The sequence below is a fragment of the Nerophis ophidion genome, linkage group LG04 (assembly GCF_033978795.1).
Source record: "Nerophis ophidion isolate RoL-2023_Sa linkage group LG04, RoL_Noph_v1.0, whole genome shotgun sequence".
Classification (NCBI taxonomy): domain Eukaryota; kingdom Metazoa; phylum Chordata; class Actinopteri; order Syngnathiformes; family Syngnathidae; genus Nerophis; species Nerophis ophidion.
Window position 1 is genome coordinate 775,890 of NC_084614.1, and position 16,664 is coordinate 792,553.

General features: G+C 39.3%; 2 protein-coding genes across 2 annotated transcripts in view; one reads left to right on the forward strand and one right to left on the reverse strand.

Annotated features, from left to right (window-relative positions):
- LOC133550667 (terminal nucleotidyltransferase 5C-like) overlaps positions 1-231 on the reverse strand; it is a 7,996-nt gene extending 7,765 nt beyond the window's left edge. The window contains exon 1 of the mRNA XM_061896609.1: positions 1-231. This exon is cut by the window's left edge and continues 242 nt beyond it. The gene's annotated coding sequence lies outside the window, so the exon portion shown is untranslated.
- A 78-nt stretch (positions 232-309) lies between these two features.
- On the forward strand, positions 310-8,574 carry LOC133550668 (charged multivesicular body protein 1b). The gene is made up of 8 exons (XM_061896611.1): positions 310-490; positions 1,086-1,183; positions 1,269-1,415; positions 2,898-2,966; positions 3,188-3,295; positions 3,365-3,408; positions 3,494-3,566; positions 8,009-8,574. The coding sequence occupies exons 1-8, from the start codon at positions 475-477 to the stop codon at positions 8,051-8,053; spliced, it is 600 nt and encodes a 199-aa protein (XP_061752595.1). The 5' UTR covers positions 310-474; the 3' UTR covers positions 8,054-8,574.
- Positions 8,575-16,664: the final 8,090 nt, after the last annotated feature.

Consider the following 16,664-nt stretch of genomic DNA (forward strand, 5'->3'; position numbering starts at 1 on the left):
GTACGGAGCAAAAGCGACATGTGGAGCTGCTCCGCCGCACTGCCGAGCTGTCGCGGGGTGAAACATCTCATCAGACGGAGTGAGTCATCCTCTCTCACCCGCTGCGATCCACGCCATAAATCTTATCATCAGTCACCTGCTGGCCCCGCCCACTACTCGAGATCAACTTTCGCTTTTGTTGTGCAAAACACGTCAACATAATATTTTGGACTCCCAACAAAAAAAGATTAGCATTTTGTGTTATTTCCCCCCTTTTCGTTCCCAATTTTGCGGAAAAGGCGGGAGGGCAGCTTCCCTGTGACGTCGACACAAGGCTCCACCACGTGAGGATGACGTCAGCCATATTTTGGTGAGACACCAGGAAGTGGAGTGAGACGACGGGAGACCGAAACCTGACAAGAACGACGTTTTTCCCGTCAAATTCAGCTTTATTTGACTTTTTGGGAGGACTTGACTACCAAAGCCACACCGAAAATGCCCGGCATGGAGAGTATCCTTTTATTTTAAACTCCCCGACTACCGGAAGTGTCAAAATGTCAACGCAAAAGCTAGGTTACCGAACGCAACAAGATATTTATGGACAATACTGTTGTTTCCGTGTTTACGGCCTTTAGACATCGAATATTATTTATATTTGTACTAAATGTTACTATACCATATTGGTTACGAACTACTATTGACGTTTTGTATACAATACAAGGCTAAAGGCCTTGAAAAGCCTTCAATGCTTCCAACAACGGCTAGCTATAGTCCGAATACTTCATAATCGCATGTAAAATATGCGATTATAAACTATTCAGACATAACTCTTTAATATGTGACTAACATCTTGTTGAATTACATACAATTATCAATACTGAGCGGCTGGGAGTCCTGATAGTATACATGATTTATTAATACTTTTGTTTGAGTGGTTACAGAACTTGTATTTCTATTAGGGTGCGCTACTGTGCTCTGATGTCATGACTTGCCAATGTTTGCATTGTTTTGCTGGGAGCTCCGAGTCACACTCTGTGTTAGCAGAAAATATTATTCAAGATCACTCGCTGTTTTTAACTTATATTTGCTTTAACGTCACACACCAGAGCATCTTTTCAATTTAAAGTTTGCAGCCAAAGAACTCCAAAGAAATTCCAAGAAATGTGACAAAGATGAAAAAGCAGAGAAGGCTAAAGTCAAGAAGGTATGTTGTACAGCCTGCCAGTGAATGGTTGTCTGCTGATAATTATATTACAAACATTTTTTTGTGTGTTTTTGACCCTTTTTAGGCCATTCAGAAGGGCAACACGGATGTGGCAAGGATCCATGCAGAGAATGCAATTAGACAGAAGAACCAGTCAGTTACTTACCTGAGGATGAGTGCTAGGGTGGAGGCAGTGGCTGCAAGAGTCCAAACTGCTCTGACCATGAACCAGGTACACAATGAAAATACAATCTTAAACTATTTATCAATAGGATTTATTCAAGGGTGGGTGATATGACCTAAAATATTATTTGGCTTATAAATGATAATAGAACCATTTCAAAATGGGTTACAAAGGCTTCTGATTTTGCTGCTGACATATGCAGTCACACATTGTATAATTTCCAGTTGTATTCTTTTCTCAAAACTATTATTAATATACTTGCAAATTTACTGTTATTAGCTGGTTAGGGTTGCAATACTTTTTCATAACTTGGTCACTACTGCCTAGTTTCTCTTGTTATATTTTTATTTTACTTTTATATTTTTATTCCCATTGCTGCTTTTTATTCTTATTGTAATATTTTTCTATTTTGTTTCCATTTATACCCCCATTATTTACTTTTTACTTTTTAAATTGATCTCAAGTCCGTACACTCATGCTGGAATTTTTATTTTCCTGAGTTAACTCTCCTGACGGAATCAATAAAGTACTATCAATCTATCTTATCTATCTGGTTACTTTTGGTTGTAACACTGTTTAAGTGTTATTAATGTTAGCACTTATTCTTCTTTTCTTCCTTTGTTTGGACAGGGACAATGCACATTAATCAAAATTTCTGTAAATGTACCAGTTTTAGCTACAAAGTTTGTTTCCAACCGTAGTACCTGGGCAAGATGTAGATCGCCAGCAGCAAACAATACACAATAACAAAAACAATCATTAAAAGTCTCCTTAAAATAGTAAAACAATTCATTAATATCTCAAACACACCTACAGCAACGTTCAGCACAAGCACTACGGATACTACAAGTGTGTTATTCTATCCAATGCCAAGTAGTAATTGTAAATGTAACCATGTTACAGAAAAAAGGGAGCAAATATTATCGAGAAATGAACAAGTAGATTAATAAGAGTTTAGAAGAAGGATAATATAACAACTGTTGGTGTGTCGGTGTTGTCACCTTAAGTACACAACACTTAAGAGGGCGACAGATCGATTCATAAATCTGTGGTGTCGATGCCAAGGGTAGTATTAGTATATGATTTATACTAGTGATTAGGTCGATATTTGAAATTTCTCCCCCAAAAAATGTTGTATTGTTCATGTTTACAAATTTAGAAAAAGTACCCTCAAGAGCACTTTGAGGGCAAAAAGTAGTAGATAATAGTTTTTGTTTTTCTTTAGTTATTGACTTTGTTTTTCTTCAATAATTGAATGTAATAATGTAAAATGAGGAACTACAAAAAAATTTGTTGGACTGTGTACAGCACTTACCATAAATACATTGAAAAATACATGTAAATGGTGTCGCCAATCTCAGTCATGAATTATCGGAATCGGCAACATAAAACACTGGTCGGAACGTCCCCAGATTAATAAGAACTTGCCTCTAGCGGTGAAGTATCATTGTAATGTTAAATTTAAATGTTCTATCCTGTATGCACACTTACTTGTCTGTTTCGCTATGGTAACCATGTGCTGTTTCTCAGGTGACAAAATCTATGGCTGGAGTGGTAAAAGGCATGGATGTTACTCTGAAGTCCATGAATCTGGAGAAGGTAGAGTTTTTTTACGTGTTTATTTTCAAAACAATCACATTTGCATGCCTTTACAAGGACAATGCCACTCAGAAGGGTGTTATTAAATTAACATTACAATTTATGTACATATTTTTTTGTAATTGTTGTTTGTGATGGCATAGAACTGCACTACATTATACTGAGAGGTGTTAAATATTTTGGTTGTATAGCACCACTTAACGCTTCCTTCTTTTTTGCAGATTTCTGCTTTGATGGACAAGTTTGAGCACCAGTTTGAGACACTGGATGTCCAGACAGCCCAGATGGAAGACACAATGAGCAGCTCGACAACACTGACCACTCCACAGGTACCCACTGCACTTTTTCCACGATTTAAGAGACAATAGCAAACACTGTGTGTCTAACGTGTGCTTCAGAACCAAGTGGATTCGTTGCTGCATGAAATGGCCGATGAAGCAGGGTAACGAACGTTATTTGGAAAATAATCAAACCGACACAAATGACGTCATTAGCATTCGAATTGACCTTGATGCACTTTTGTTAAGGTTGGATCTGAACATGGAGCTCCCTCAGGGACAGACGGGATCAGTCGGTACCAGCGTGGCCTCAGCAGAACAGGTAAAGTTTTAACTGATAGTCTGTTGTTTACAAAAAAGTGCATTCAGTCTAAAATAAAAAAGAAAGACAACAAAAACTGACATAATGCGTAAGAGTATTAGGGCCACTGTAAAAAGGTAAACTACTACAAGAATAACTGCATATTTTTAAATTGATCTGAACTCTTTACACTGCTGCTGGAATTTTAATTTTCCTGAAGGAACTCTCCTGAAGGAATCAATAAAGTATTATCTATCTATCTATCTATCTATCTATCTATCTATCTATCTATCTATCTATCTATCTATATATATATACAGTATATGATATATATATATTTATTTTGCCGTTTTTGTTCACATGTTAAAGGTGTTTTAATGAATATACATGCATGTTTAACATATAGATTCCTATTTTTCAAGAAGACAAGCATATAAGTTGGTGTATTACCTGATTCCGATGACTTACATTGATTGGAATCAGACAGTAGTGCTGATAACGTCCACATTTTCAATAGGAGGAGAAAAAAAGTTCCTCCTTTCTGTCTAATACCACATGAAAGTCGTTGGTTTTTGGCATCCTATTTGTCCAGTTTTCATATTCGTTTTTTTTACACTTTACAATAAATACATTTACAATAAAAACGCCGTAGCTTGCTAGCTTGTTTGCGCTGGCTCTCTGAGACTTTTATTTTGTTAGCGCAGGCGCGATGGAGCGGCACTTTTATTGTGAAGACAGGAACTGTGCAAACAGTCTTTAGGCTTTTGACTGGAAGTACGGTTGAAATAAAAAGTGTCTTTTTTCCTTTACACTTTTGATTGGCGACGGCGTGGCGCTGTGGGGGAGTGGCCGTGCGCAACCCGAGGGTCCCTGGTTCAATCCCCACCTAGTACCAACCTCGTCACGTCCGTTGTGTCCTGAGCAAGACACTTCACCCTTGCTCCTGATGGGTGCTGGTTAGCGCCTTGCATGGCAGCTCCCTACATCAGTGTGTAAATGTGTGTGTGAATGGGTAAATGTGGAAGTAGTGTCAAAGTGCTTTGAGTACCTTGAAGGTAGAAAAGCGCTATACAAGAACAACTCATTTATCATTGATTGATTGAAACTTTTATTAGTAGATTTCACAGTACAGTACATATTCCGTACAATTGACCACTAAATGGTAACACCACAATAAGTTTTTCAACTTTTTTAAGTCGGGTTCTACGTGTGACGGTCATGTGACCGCCTGGCTCTGTTTGATTTGTCCAACGTCACCAGTGACTGCATGTGATTGGTGAAACGCAGGCATGTGATGGATCCTACTTTGAAGGTCTGTCTGAAAAACCAAAACAAACATTAACAGATCAATAAAAAAAAAATAGCGAGTAGCGAGCTGAATGTAGTTAAATGGAGCGGAGTAAAAGTAGTGTTTCTTCTCTATAAATATACTCAAGTAAAAGTAAATATATGTTGCAAAAAAACTACTCTTAGAAGTACAATTAATCCCAAAAGTTACACAAGTAGATGTAACGGAGTAAATGTAGCGCGTTACTACCCACCTCTGCCTATGAGTGGTGAGCCCATTGGAGGGATAACCCTCGTTGCCTCTTCGGGCTGTGCCCGGCCGGGCCCCATGGGGACAGGCCCGGCCACCAGGCGCTCGCTATCGTGCCACAACTCCGGGCCTGGCTCCAGAGCGGGGCCCCGGTGACCCGCGTCTGGGCGAGGGAAATCTGAGTCCATTTTGCTGTATATCCATACAAGTCTTCGAGCTGCTCTTTGTTTGATCAATCCCCTAGGACCTGTTTGTCTTGGGAGACCCTACCAGGGGGTATGAAGCCCCCGGACAACATAGCTCCTAGGATCATTGGGACACGCAAACTCCTCTACCACGATAAGGTGGCAGCTCAGAGAGGATCACCTACAACTTATTAAATCAAAATATAGAAAAAACTACCAGCAGCGGTAAAGTTTAGATCCATGAAGAAAAGAAGAAAGTGAATGAATGTTTATTACTGAATACGTTTACATATGCATATGGTACAAATTTGTCTTCATTTTATATTATTTATTTTAAGGAATTAAGTAACGTTTATGACAACCTTTTTCCAAAACACAGTATATAATGTGAGATATAACAGGACAATGCATATGTTTATCATTTTTTTTCCAAACGCTTACAAAAAGTGGGACCCCAAAAATTTACTGTGGGACCCCATTTTTATGACTTGGTGGGGCCCATGGTACCCCATTTTGAAAATTCCCAGCGCCAACACTGCTGTCAACATAGGAGAAAAAATGCTTTATTTAAATAAATACAATTTTTATAAAGCAAGTTCAAGCATCATTGGCAAATGTTCACCCAGTCCCGGCCTTGGCGTGCTGCCCACTTTGGCACGGATATATGTGTTCTCTTTTTGGGATTTCAGAATATGGTCAGCCTATGTTCATAGTTAGAGCACAAAAACAGTTCACAACCGTTTAACTACATTTTTAACATTGTTAAAGCTCTCTAAACATGAAATAACACACACAGTCACCTTGACACTTGTTTCACCCAAGATGAAAGTGTAGTCTCGAGTTAGCTTTGATATTAGCATCCCGGGTTATCATTGGGTGTCTGCATTGGCATTCCACCTCGCTCAAGCCAAAGTTGCGTTATTGATGTGAAAGATGAAAGGCATTAAAACACAGTTCATCTCCTCTTTGGCCGTACAGTTCTCCCGTCCAAAAGCAAAACCTAGTAACTCACTTCTAGCTGATTTTGAGAAAACAAAGGAAAACCAATCTATCTTGATGCTGTCTTACAAAGATCTACAAAGTCATCAAACATATAGATGTTTTCTTGAGCTTTCATTTTCTTTCCGATTGAGCCATGGATAGAATCTGCTATCATGAACGTGTGCCCTTTCTCAAGATATTTTATAACAATCTCGGGTGGGCCCCATTCTGCGTTTGCACATTGGGCAAGAGCCGTGTACAGCGTCCAGTTTTTATTTTGACCTCCACAGTTATCTGCCCAAAAGAGTATGCAAGGGGAAGAATCAAGAACAATACGTTTAATGAAGGTGCTTGCAACGTCCTGGGCCAATCTTCCAAATATCCCCTCGTGCCATAATATCACATAATCAGGTTGACCGTCGGCCCCCATTCGTGCAAATGTCTCATTAAAGACAATAAGGCGACTGACAAAGAATCTCCGATTGGTCCCTTGAGATACTAGGTTTTTCTGTTGTATCTACGCGGTTATGTGGTAGTTGCTAGGTCCTGCCATGCACGTAACAGCTTACTTACGGAACAAATTACAATATAGCATACACTAATGTAAAGGATATCACCTAGGAACTCCAAAATTATTATCAGCTCAGTTTTGACCAAAACTGAGTTACTGGGTTTTGCCTTTGGACGGGAGAGTTGTTGTTAGCTGGTAGTTCATAGCAGTCTCAGTGAGACTGTTGCGCCGCGCCGAATGTCTGATGGTACTCCTAGCTGTATTCGTTCAACATAGCTTCCGTCAAAGGCTCACCAATGTGGAGATGTGTTATTGATGAGGTAGGAGTTAAAGTCAATCAAAAAGTTGTTAAGCCAAAATGTTGGATGACTTAAGATTGTCGCGGTGAAGATTAGTGGATGCAGAATTAGCGCTGTGTTGTTGTAGCACTGTGTTGTTATTTAGCAGTATTCGCCTTTAACCCAAAAACAGAAGGCATGTTTGGTGAATATTTATAAATAAAACATAATTTAACACTTTATTTAGGCCAAAAAACATTTGACGTGCTTTAAAAATAAAAGAATCGGCTGTGGTGTAACCGCGACATTTAAAGCGGTATGAAGCGAGGCACTACTTTTTTTTAAAGTTGCATATGTGTATTCTTATAATCCTACATTGACCAAAATATAAGAAAAAGTCTGAACAAGAGAATTTGTCTTATATTCTGGGTCTTGAGGTTTCTGCACATGTAAACATACAGTTGTTACCAAATAACTTCTCCAAAAATAGCCAGACAATTTCTTCCTGTCAGTCATGCACACCAGCAACCTGGAGAGATGCAGCTGCAACCTACCATAAAGTGTCTATAAGGTTGTTAACAAGTTAGCAAACAATAGGGGTGAGGGGTTATTGTGTCTTAATTTAAGATAATGGTGATCAATGAAGCTAAGTCAACTCATTAAACAACTTTTCAGCCTTTCAGACATATGGTATCATTTTTATCATTCCATTTACCATATTTTTATTACACTGATATTGAAAATATGATTGTCTTGTATTCGGTTCTTATATTTGGCATAACACCTGTTTGGTATTTCTTCTTTTTTATTGTTTTTTTTTTACAAAAGCATCTTTTATTCTTGTAACTAATTTACTTTTTGTTTTTTGTGTCCCTATTATTCTGTCAGATATATATAGTACATCTTTTCTTCAAACTATTTTTTTTCCTACATCTCCACCAACGATTGTCTTTTTTTATTCTTGTCTACAGGATGAACTTTCTCAAAGGTTGGCCAAACTCCGAGATCAGATGTAAAGGACGAATGCAGCGGAGCAACACTGTACCACACAGCCCTGACATGGCCATACACTACGAAAATTATAACTTCCTCAAAATCTCCTATCTTTTTTTTACATCTCATGATAATAAGATTATTAGACTCTGCAGATAATTGCTCTTGCTGGTTTTGTGTGTTGATAACAAACTTAAATTGAACAGGGATGCTGGTTGTGGAAACTGTTCTTATGTGATGTTACTATAAAACATATACACTGAACAACATGCATACACTTTAAATAGTGTGGTGTATATAATGCCATATATTGATAGGCCAATGCCTCATAACTGCGGTGAAGAAGCTTTGGTCTGGGAAGGTATTTTCTTACTCTTTAAGCAAACATTTTCTTGTATTGGTACGCGTGTATGTGTGTGCGTGCGTGCATGCGTGTGAAGACCTTATCCCTTCCTGGTGAATAGACCTCATGTTGTAATTTACTGATCATTTGGAAGATGGTTACACTTTGAAGATTACACAAAATAAAGTTTTATAATAATAATTGTATTCCCTTTGCCTTTTCAATAAATTATTCAAAGTCTTTTTTTTTCTATTGAATTAAATTTGGAAAAATAATATAGAATTTTTCATCAACGTTTGTTGTGCCAGAATAGGCCATAAGGTGAACCCGTTTTTCGTTTCATCTCGTTCCCATGTCTGAGCACTAAATCATTTTTGGTTCTTAAAAAAGATATTTTGGTTTTCAACGAGAAAAAAAAAGTTCCCCACTTCACATGCAGGCAAAATTTTTAAATTAGTGTTTAAAGTCGAGACTTTCTTGCTTGGCGTAACAATATTTTCATCTCAAGAGGTGACGTTTTTGTCACATGCTTCACATTCGACCGATGGCGATGTCAACAACGTCTAGCAATGAAGAGGAAATACTGTAAAACACCTCAAAAAGTTTAAAAAAAGAACAACAAAATATGCTACATGCAAGTTACGTCTGTTGGGAATATAGCAGTGAATGATTTCACTATCAGAAGGTGGGATACTTACAGGAATTGTTTAAAATGGGGGCTTTTCTGTGATGGTGAGTGTCACAAAGTAATTGAGACATTCAAATCCTGTATCGATGTTGAATTTAAAAATATTCCTGATGACGCTGGACTTCACCCGACTTGTTACCGGCGGTTCATTGATAAAAAGCGTTTGGATTCTGCCGAAAAACTGGCCAAACGACTGGATGTGGGTCAAGATGAGTGTGGCATCGGACAACGCTTCAGGCTCGACAAGTGACATTCCAAAGAAAAAAGCCTGCCTATTGGTTCTGCTGGCCCTGTGCTCCCTGCCATTTGTATCATTTGCAAGAAAACGAATTTGAACGAAAGTGAATTGCTGTGGGAGGCAACCGGCAGAGGGACCATCTTTTACAGGCAGAAAGGCTTCAGCAGGTAACACACACTCTACACGTAGCACTTATACACATTCAAACCATTTATCCATCCATTTTTACTGCTTATTCCTTTGGGGTCGCGGGGGGCGCTGAAGCCTACCTCAGCTACAATCGGGCGGAAGCCGGGATACACCCTGGACAAGTCGCAATCTCATCACAGGGCCAACACAGATAGACAGACAACATTCACACTCACATTCACACACTAGGGCCAATTTAGTGTTGCCAATCAACCTATCCCCAGGTGCATGTTTTTGGAGGTGGGAGGAAGCCCACGCAGTCACGGGGAGGATATGCAAACTCCACACAGAAAGATCCCGAGCCCGGGATTGAACTCAGGACTACCAGGACCTTCGTATTGTGAGGCAGACGCACTAACCCCTCTTCCACCGTGCTGCCCATTTAATCATCTTTTATTTTTAGGCCAGTTGATGAACGCTGTCAGGATAAAGCAAGACAGTAGCATTCTCTTGCATATTGAAGACATGGAAGTGCGGTACCACAAGTCCTGTTACAGACAGTACACAAGCTTCATGACAAAGTCTGATGTAATAGTTACTGGAACTGCAGATGGAGAAGTGTGAGTTATTAAAATGCATTATCAATATAAATTACAATTACAATTACAACACTATAAATTACAATTCATAATCCAGCAGAGATAGGCTCCGGCACCCCCCGCGACCCTGAACGGGACAAGCGGTAGAAAATGGATGGATGGATTATAGATGCATGACGGATACAGTGTCAATAATTGTGAAATTAATGTAGAATAAATAAAAGTTTCAGTTTTAGAAATTGGACTTTTCCATGATATTACCTTTTGTTTTAGACACACTTGTAAAGGCTGTTTGTATGTAGCTACAATCTTGACTGCATACTTTTTGGCACATATTAAATGTGTGTGTGTGTGTGTTTATTTTTCTTTTCAGAAGTGAACCAACCCTTGATGCCAGCTACAACATATTCTGCGAGAGGATCATCTGCCTAAGGATAATTGTTAATCAGGGGGTGCTGAGAATGAAGCAGCTACGACGAATGTTTTTAAATACGATGCAAGAACATGAAGATTGTGATGCTTCAAACTACAGGTAACAACAGAAGCTTTTTTTGGCAGCGATGTAAAACACTTTTATGCTGAAAAATATCAAAAGAATAATAAATAATTTAAAAAAAGGCTTTGATAATATATATAAACTACTAATACTTTTCAGTATGAATATATCTTTATTTACACCCTTGTGCTCCATTTTCCCTGTGTTCTTATGTTGCAGGCAGGATCAATTAAAGAGAGGACTGACTCTGGACTTTCCCCAACTGGTGTTTTTCTTCATGGGACACAGTTGTCAGTCTAGACACTAGCCTTGCCCAACTACAACTAATAGAGGGCAGAGACAAAATCCCTGTAGGATTCTCGAAGAAGACTCCTACAATACTGGTGTGGGACAATATTGACTTTGAGGAGGAGACACTGTCAGGTCTTGGAACTACTTACCATACGAATGGCGTACCTGTCTGCATTTATACATCTGGGAAGCAGTTTTGAATTCGACCAGTCAACATTTGATGTGCTGAGGAAATATGTGTGCCACCTGTATGGCCAATCATCTGCAGAAAATGTCAACGCTGCAAGGTACAGAGCACTCTGCATGGCATCATCAGCTTTGCCAGAACTCTCAATGTCACCTACAAGTGACGCCCTGCAACAACACTGCAAAAGGGCAAACTACCAGGCTGCAATAATGAGATTATCCCAAAGGTATAATGTCTGCTCCTTCACTTAATGTAAATGGATGGCACATTGAGGATGGATGGTTAATAGTTACATGGATGACTACAAATCCTTCCCCTGATAGTGTGTTAAAGGTAGTCCAATGCAGCTGCAAACAGAACAAATGTGAGACCGGAAGATGTTCCTGTATGTCTGCAAGACTGTCCTGTACTGATTTGTGTCGCTGCCAAAATTGTGCCAATATATCCATGGAAACAGAGGATAAAAAGCACTTGGGAAAATGGCTCTGATGATAGTGATAGCTATGAGATGAACAATGTCTCCCTTGTTGAGAATACACTAAGTCACACTTAATCAGTTAGTTCTCTGATAAAATAATTGGAGTTTTTGCCACATTTGAGAAAAATCCCTCAGAGTATTTTACTATTTCTTTTTGTTTTAGTTACTTAAGTTAAATACTTCAAAAATGAAATGTGAGGTTACAGTGCACTTGACCTTAAAAAAATATAATAATCATAATTTGAGTTTGTGCCAAATTTGGGGAAAATCTATTAAAGAATTCTTGAGATATGGCTTTAACAATGAGCTAAGTTAAGACAAAGAAACAAAAAAATATATAAAAAAATACCCAAGACCTGCTGTGACATCAACACATTGTTTTGTTCATGTAAATATTGTTTTATACTATATTGTATACAGATTCTAAACTGTAATGCAGTTTTTGTTGTATTTCCATTTTTCCGCATTATTCGATATTTTGATTGTCGGACATTTTTGGCCAAAGTGTTATTTATTTATTTTTCTTTTTTTTTTTACTTCCTCTTACAACACGGTGTCTCCTGAAATTTTTAATGTATAAAACATTATTGTTAAGCAAAATGTACCATGTTTATGTTCAATTGTACAGGTTGCTATTCACTTACCTTGAAGCGTTTTTTTTTCATTTGTTTTGTATGTTTCATGGTTTAAATTCAAATTGAAGTATACCAATGCTAAAATACTTATCTCAAATGTTAGGTATATGTATTAATGTCAATTTGTTGGAGAGTTTAGGTTTCCAGAATGAATGTAAATACATTTACAAGAAAAAACAGCTGCATAAGATTTTCATTTTTTTGTAGTTCCTATTTTTATACATTTATGGCTGTAAAAAAAAACTGCCAGGATATTTTGCGCATAACTTTTAACCTAATGTCCACAAAGGCATTGTCTATGCAAAAATGCAAAAAAAAAAGAGTAGTGCCCAGATGTGGGAACGAAAATCACTTTCTAGCCACTTTTTCCTGGTTCACCGTATGGCCTAGAAATAAATATTGTGACAATAAATCCATCTTAAAACATGGATAAGGTGTTAAATGATAAGATTACGCAACTGTTTGCATTTTTTTTTTTAAATGAAGCAGCACATTTTTTATGTACACCGTAACCAACCATCCATCCATCCATCCATCCATCCATTTTCTAATGCTTATTCCCTTTGGGGTCGCGGTGGGCGCTGAAGCCTATCTCAGCTAGAATCGGGCGGAAGGCGGAGTACACCCTGGACAAGTCGCCACCTCATCACAGGGGCAACACAGATAGACACATTCACAACCATCCATCCATTTTCCATCCATCCATTTTCTACCGCTTATTCCCTTTGGGGTCGCGGGGGCGCTGGTGCCTATCTCAGGTACAATCGGGCGGAAGGCGGCGTACACCCTGGACAAGTCGCCACCTCATCACAGGGCCAACACAGATAAACAGACAACATTCACACTCACATTCACACACTAGGGCCAATTTAGTGTTGCCAATCAACCTATCCCCAGGTGCATGTCTTTGGAGGTGGGTGGAAGCCCACGCAGTCACAGGGAGGATATGCAAACTCCACACAGAAAGATCCCGAGCCCGGGATTGAACTCAGGACTACTCAGGACCTTCGTATTGTGAGGCAGACGCACTAACCCCTCTTCCACCGTGAAGCCCTCCATCCGTTTTCTACCGCTTATTCCCTTTGTGGTCGTGGGGGGGGGTTGCTGGTGCCTATCTAAGCTACAATCGGGCGGAAGGCGGCGTACACCATGGACAAGTCGCCACCTCATCGCAGGGCCAACACAGATAGACAGACAACATTCACACTCACATTTCACCATCCATCCATTTCCTACCGCTTATTCCCTTTGGGGTTGCGGGGGGCGCTGGTGCCTATATCTCAGCTACAATCGGGCGGGAGGCGGAGTACACCCTGGACAAGTCGCTATCTCATCGCAGGGCCAACACAGATAGACAACATTCACACACTATAGCACTGTATTGGATCATGCTTGCTCTTGTTTTTTTGTTTTTTTGCGTATTTGAAATAAAAATATATCAATCGATCAATCAATCACTACGGCCAATTTAGTGTTGCCAATCAACCTATCCCCAGGTGCATGTCTTTGGAGGTGGGAGGAAGCCGGAGTACCCGGAGGGAACCCACGCAGTCACGGGGAGGACAGGCAAACTCCACACAGAAAACATTCACAACCAATCAGATTAAACTATTAACCCTTTATTTTTAATGATAATTAACGTGGAACCCGAAAAGCGTATTTGGGTGTTACCATTTAGTGGTCAATTGTATGGAATATGGACTGTACTGTGCAATCTACCAATAAAAGTTTCAGTCAATCAAAACATGTTTTCAAGTACTAATGAGATGGTACAACACCAGCTGTTAATAGAATTCGACCAACAAAACGTATTTGTTGCCTTTCAGACAAAACTGAGGGCGTACGTTTTCGTCCTATCATGTGACTGCAGCGTAAACAGGAAGCAGCTGAGCTCTCTACTCCAATGCCTGATCCCATCAAGTAATGTACACAAGTGGACTGGTTAAACCCAACAACCTTATGTGTACCATTGATTGAATACACGTAACCTCTCTGTCCAGGTCGGGTAAGTAAGAACTGTTATTTCTGGTCGAATTTAGTTTAGCTGGCGGCTAAGTCTGGCTAAACTACCTGCCATAAATCTGGAGCGTTTTTTCTTGCTAGGCAATTTAGCATTAGCTTCCAAGTTGTTACGGGGTGCATAGCCTGGGCGTAGAGAAGTTAGTTGGCGGCTAAGAAGTGTGTCATTTCGTCTAAAAACACACCCTGCTGGCGAATATAGTCTACATTTTTATAGCAAGTTGTTGTAGCTTTTAACCACGTGATGTTTGTTGGGCGCAGTGGAAGTAAAAACACCTCAGTGAAAATATTTGTCCCTCAGCTGAGCAGCAAGAGGACTCAGCCAGAAGTCATCTGATCTTCTGCTCACAGGAAGCTTCCATCGTGTCTGCATAAGGGGATGTCCAGCTCAGCCATGAAGAAAAAGGTCAGCAGCTCAGTCACACCATTTGAGTCGTAACTGATATTGTCAGAGGGGGTATTCGAGCACCATGTGTGTTACTGTGGTTGTACTTTCCAGTGTGTACAACTTCCACTGCTTCCCTAATGACAAATAACAAACAGCTGTCTGTGATGAAGTGCAATCTTTAATTGCAGGCAAATTGACAGCATATGAATAAATCATAGTGTAAAATTAATAAACCAAGACGAAATTAATTGTACAAACCCCCGTTTCCATATGAGTTGGGAAATTGTGTTAGATGTAAATATAAACGGAATAAAATGATTTGCAAATAAATTTCAACCCATATTCAATTGAATATGCTACAAAAACAACATATTTGAAGTTAAAACTGATAAACATTTTTGTTGCAAATAATCATTGACTTTAGAATTTGATGCCAGCAACACGTGACAAAGAAGTTGGGAAAGATGAAAATAAAAACTGATAAAGTTGAGGAGTGCTCATCAAACACTTATTTGGAACATCCCACAGGGGTGCAGGCTAATTGAGAACAGGTGGGTGCGATGATTGGGTATAAAAGCAGCTTCCATGAAATGCTAAGTAATTCACAAACAAGGATGGGGCGAGGGTCACCAATTTGAAAGCAAATTGTCGAACAGTTTTATAACGACATTTCTCAACGAGCTATTGCAAGGAATTTAGGGATTTTACCATCTACGGTCCGTAAAATCATCAAAAGGTTCAGAGAATCTGGAGAAATCACTGCACGTAAGCGATGATATTACAGACCTTTGATCCCTCAGGCGGTACTGCATCAAAAACCGACATCAGTATGTAAAGGATATCACCACATGGGCTCAGGAACACTTCCTAAAATCACTGTCAGTAATTACAGTTGGTCACCACATCTGTAAGTGCAAGTTAAAACTCTACTATGCAAAGCGAAAGCCATTTATCAAGAACACCAAGGAACGCCGCCGGCTTCGCTGGGCCCGAGCTCATCTAAGTTGGACTGATGCAAAGTGGTAAAGTGTTCTGTGGTCTGATGAGTCCACATTTCAAATTATATTTGGAAACTGTGGACGTGGTGTCCTCCGAAACAAACAGGAAAATAATCATCCGGATTGTTATAGGCGCGAAGTTCAAAAGCCAGCATCTGTGATGGTATGGGTGTGTATTTGTGCCCAAGGCATGGGTAACTTACACATCTGTGAAGGCACCATTAATGCTGAAAGATACATACAGGTTTTGGAGCAACATATGTTGTCATCCAAGCAACGTTATCATGGACGTCCCTGCTTATTTTAGTAAAACAATGCCGAGCCACGTGTTACAACAGCGTGGCTTCGTAGTAAAAGAGTGCAGGTACTTTCCTGGCCCGCCTGCAGTCCAGACATGTCTCCCATCGAAAATTTGTGGCGCATTATGAAACGTAAAATACGACAGCCGAGACCCCGGACTTTTGAACGACTGAAGCTCTACATAAAACAAGAATGGGAAAGAATTCCACTTTCAAAGCTTCAACAATTAGTTTCCTCAGTTCTCAAACGTTTATTGGGTGTTCTTAAAAGAAAATGTGATGTAACACAGTGGTGAACATGCCCTTTCCCAACTACTTTGGCACGTGTTGCAGCCATGACATTCTAAGTTAATTATTATTTGCAAAAAAAAATTAAGTTTGAGTTTGAACATCAAATATTTTGTCTTTGTAGTGCATTCAATTGAATATGGGTTGAAAAGGATTTGCAAATCATTGTATTCCGTTTATATTTACATCTAACACAATTTCCCAACTCATATGGAAACAGGGTTTGTGTTTATCAGAACTCTTGTATTGTTTGACATTCAATTCATTGTACTATTTTTTTTTTTAAATATTTCTTGTAAACAAGCTATTGGGAATGTAATACTTGTTGGGGCTGCAATGATTAAACAATTAGATTAGGGAAAAAGTTTTGATTCATAATCTGTTGCTTCAAACAAACAGTAAATGGGTGTAGTGAACATAAATTTAGAACTGCAAGGAATGTGGGGAACTTTAAATCATACTTGCCAACCTTGAGACCTCCGAATTCGGGGATAGGGGAGGGGGGGGATGTTGAGGTTGGAGGGCGGGGTTTGGTGTATATTGTAGCATCCCGGAAGA

What these genes read in the sequence shown, in the direction of transcription:
- LOC133550668 (XM_061896611.1), top strand. An exon ending in GAAATGGCCGATGAAGCAGG is followed by an intron (nt 3,409 to 3,493) that starts GTAACGAACGTT and finishes ACTTTTGTTAAG; the next exon opens with GTTGGATCTGAACATGGAGC. An exon ending in GCGTGGCCTCAGCAGAACAG is followed by an intron (nt 3,567 to 8,008) that starts GTAAAGTTTTAA and finishes TCTTGTCTACAG; the next exon opens with GATGAACTTTCTCAAAGGTT.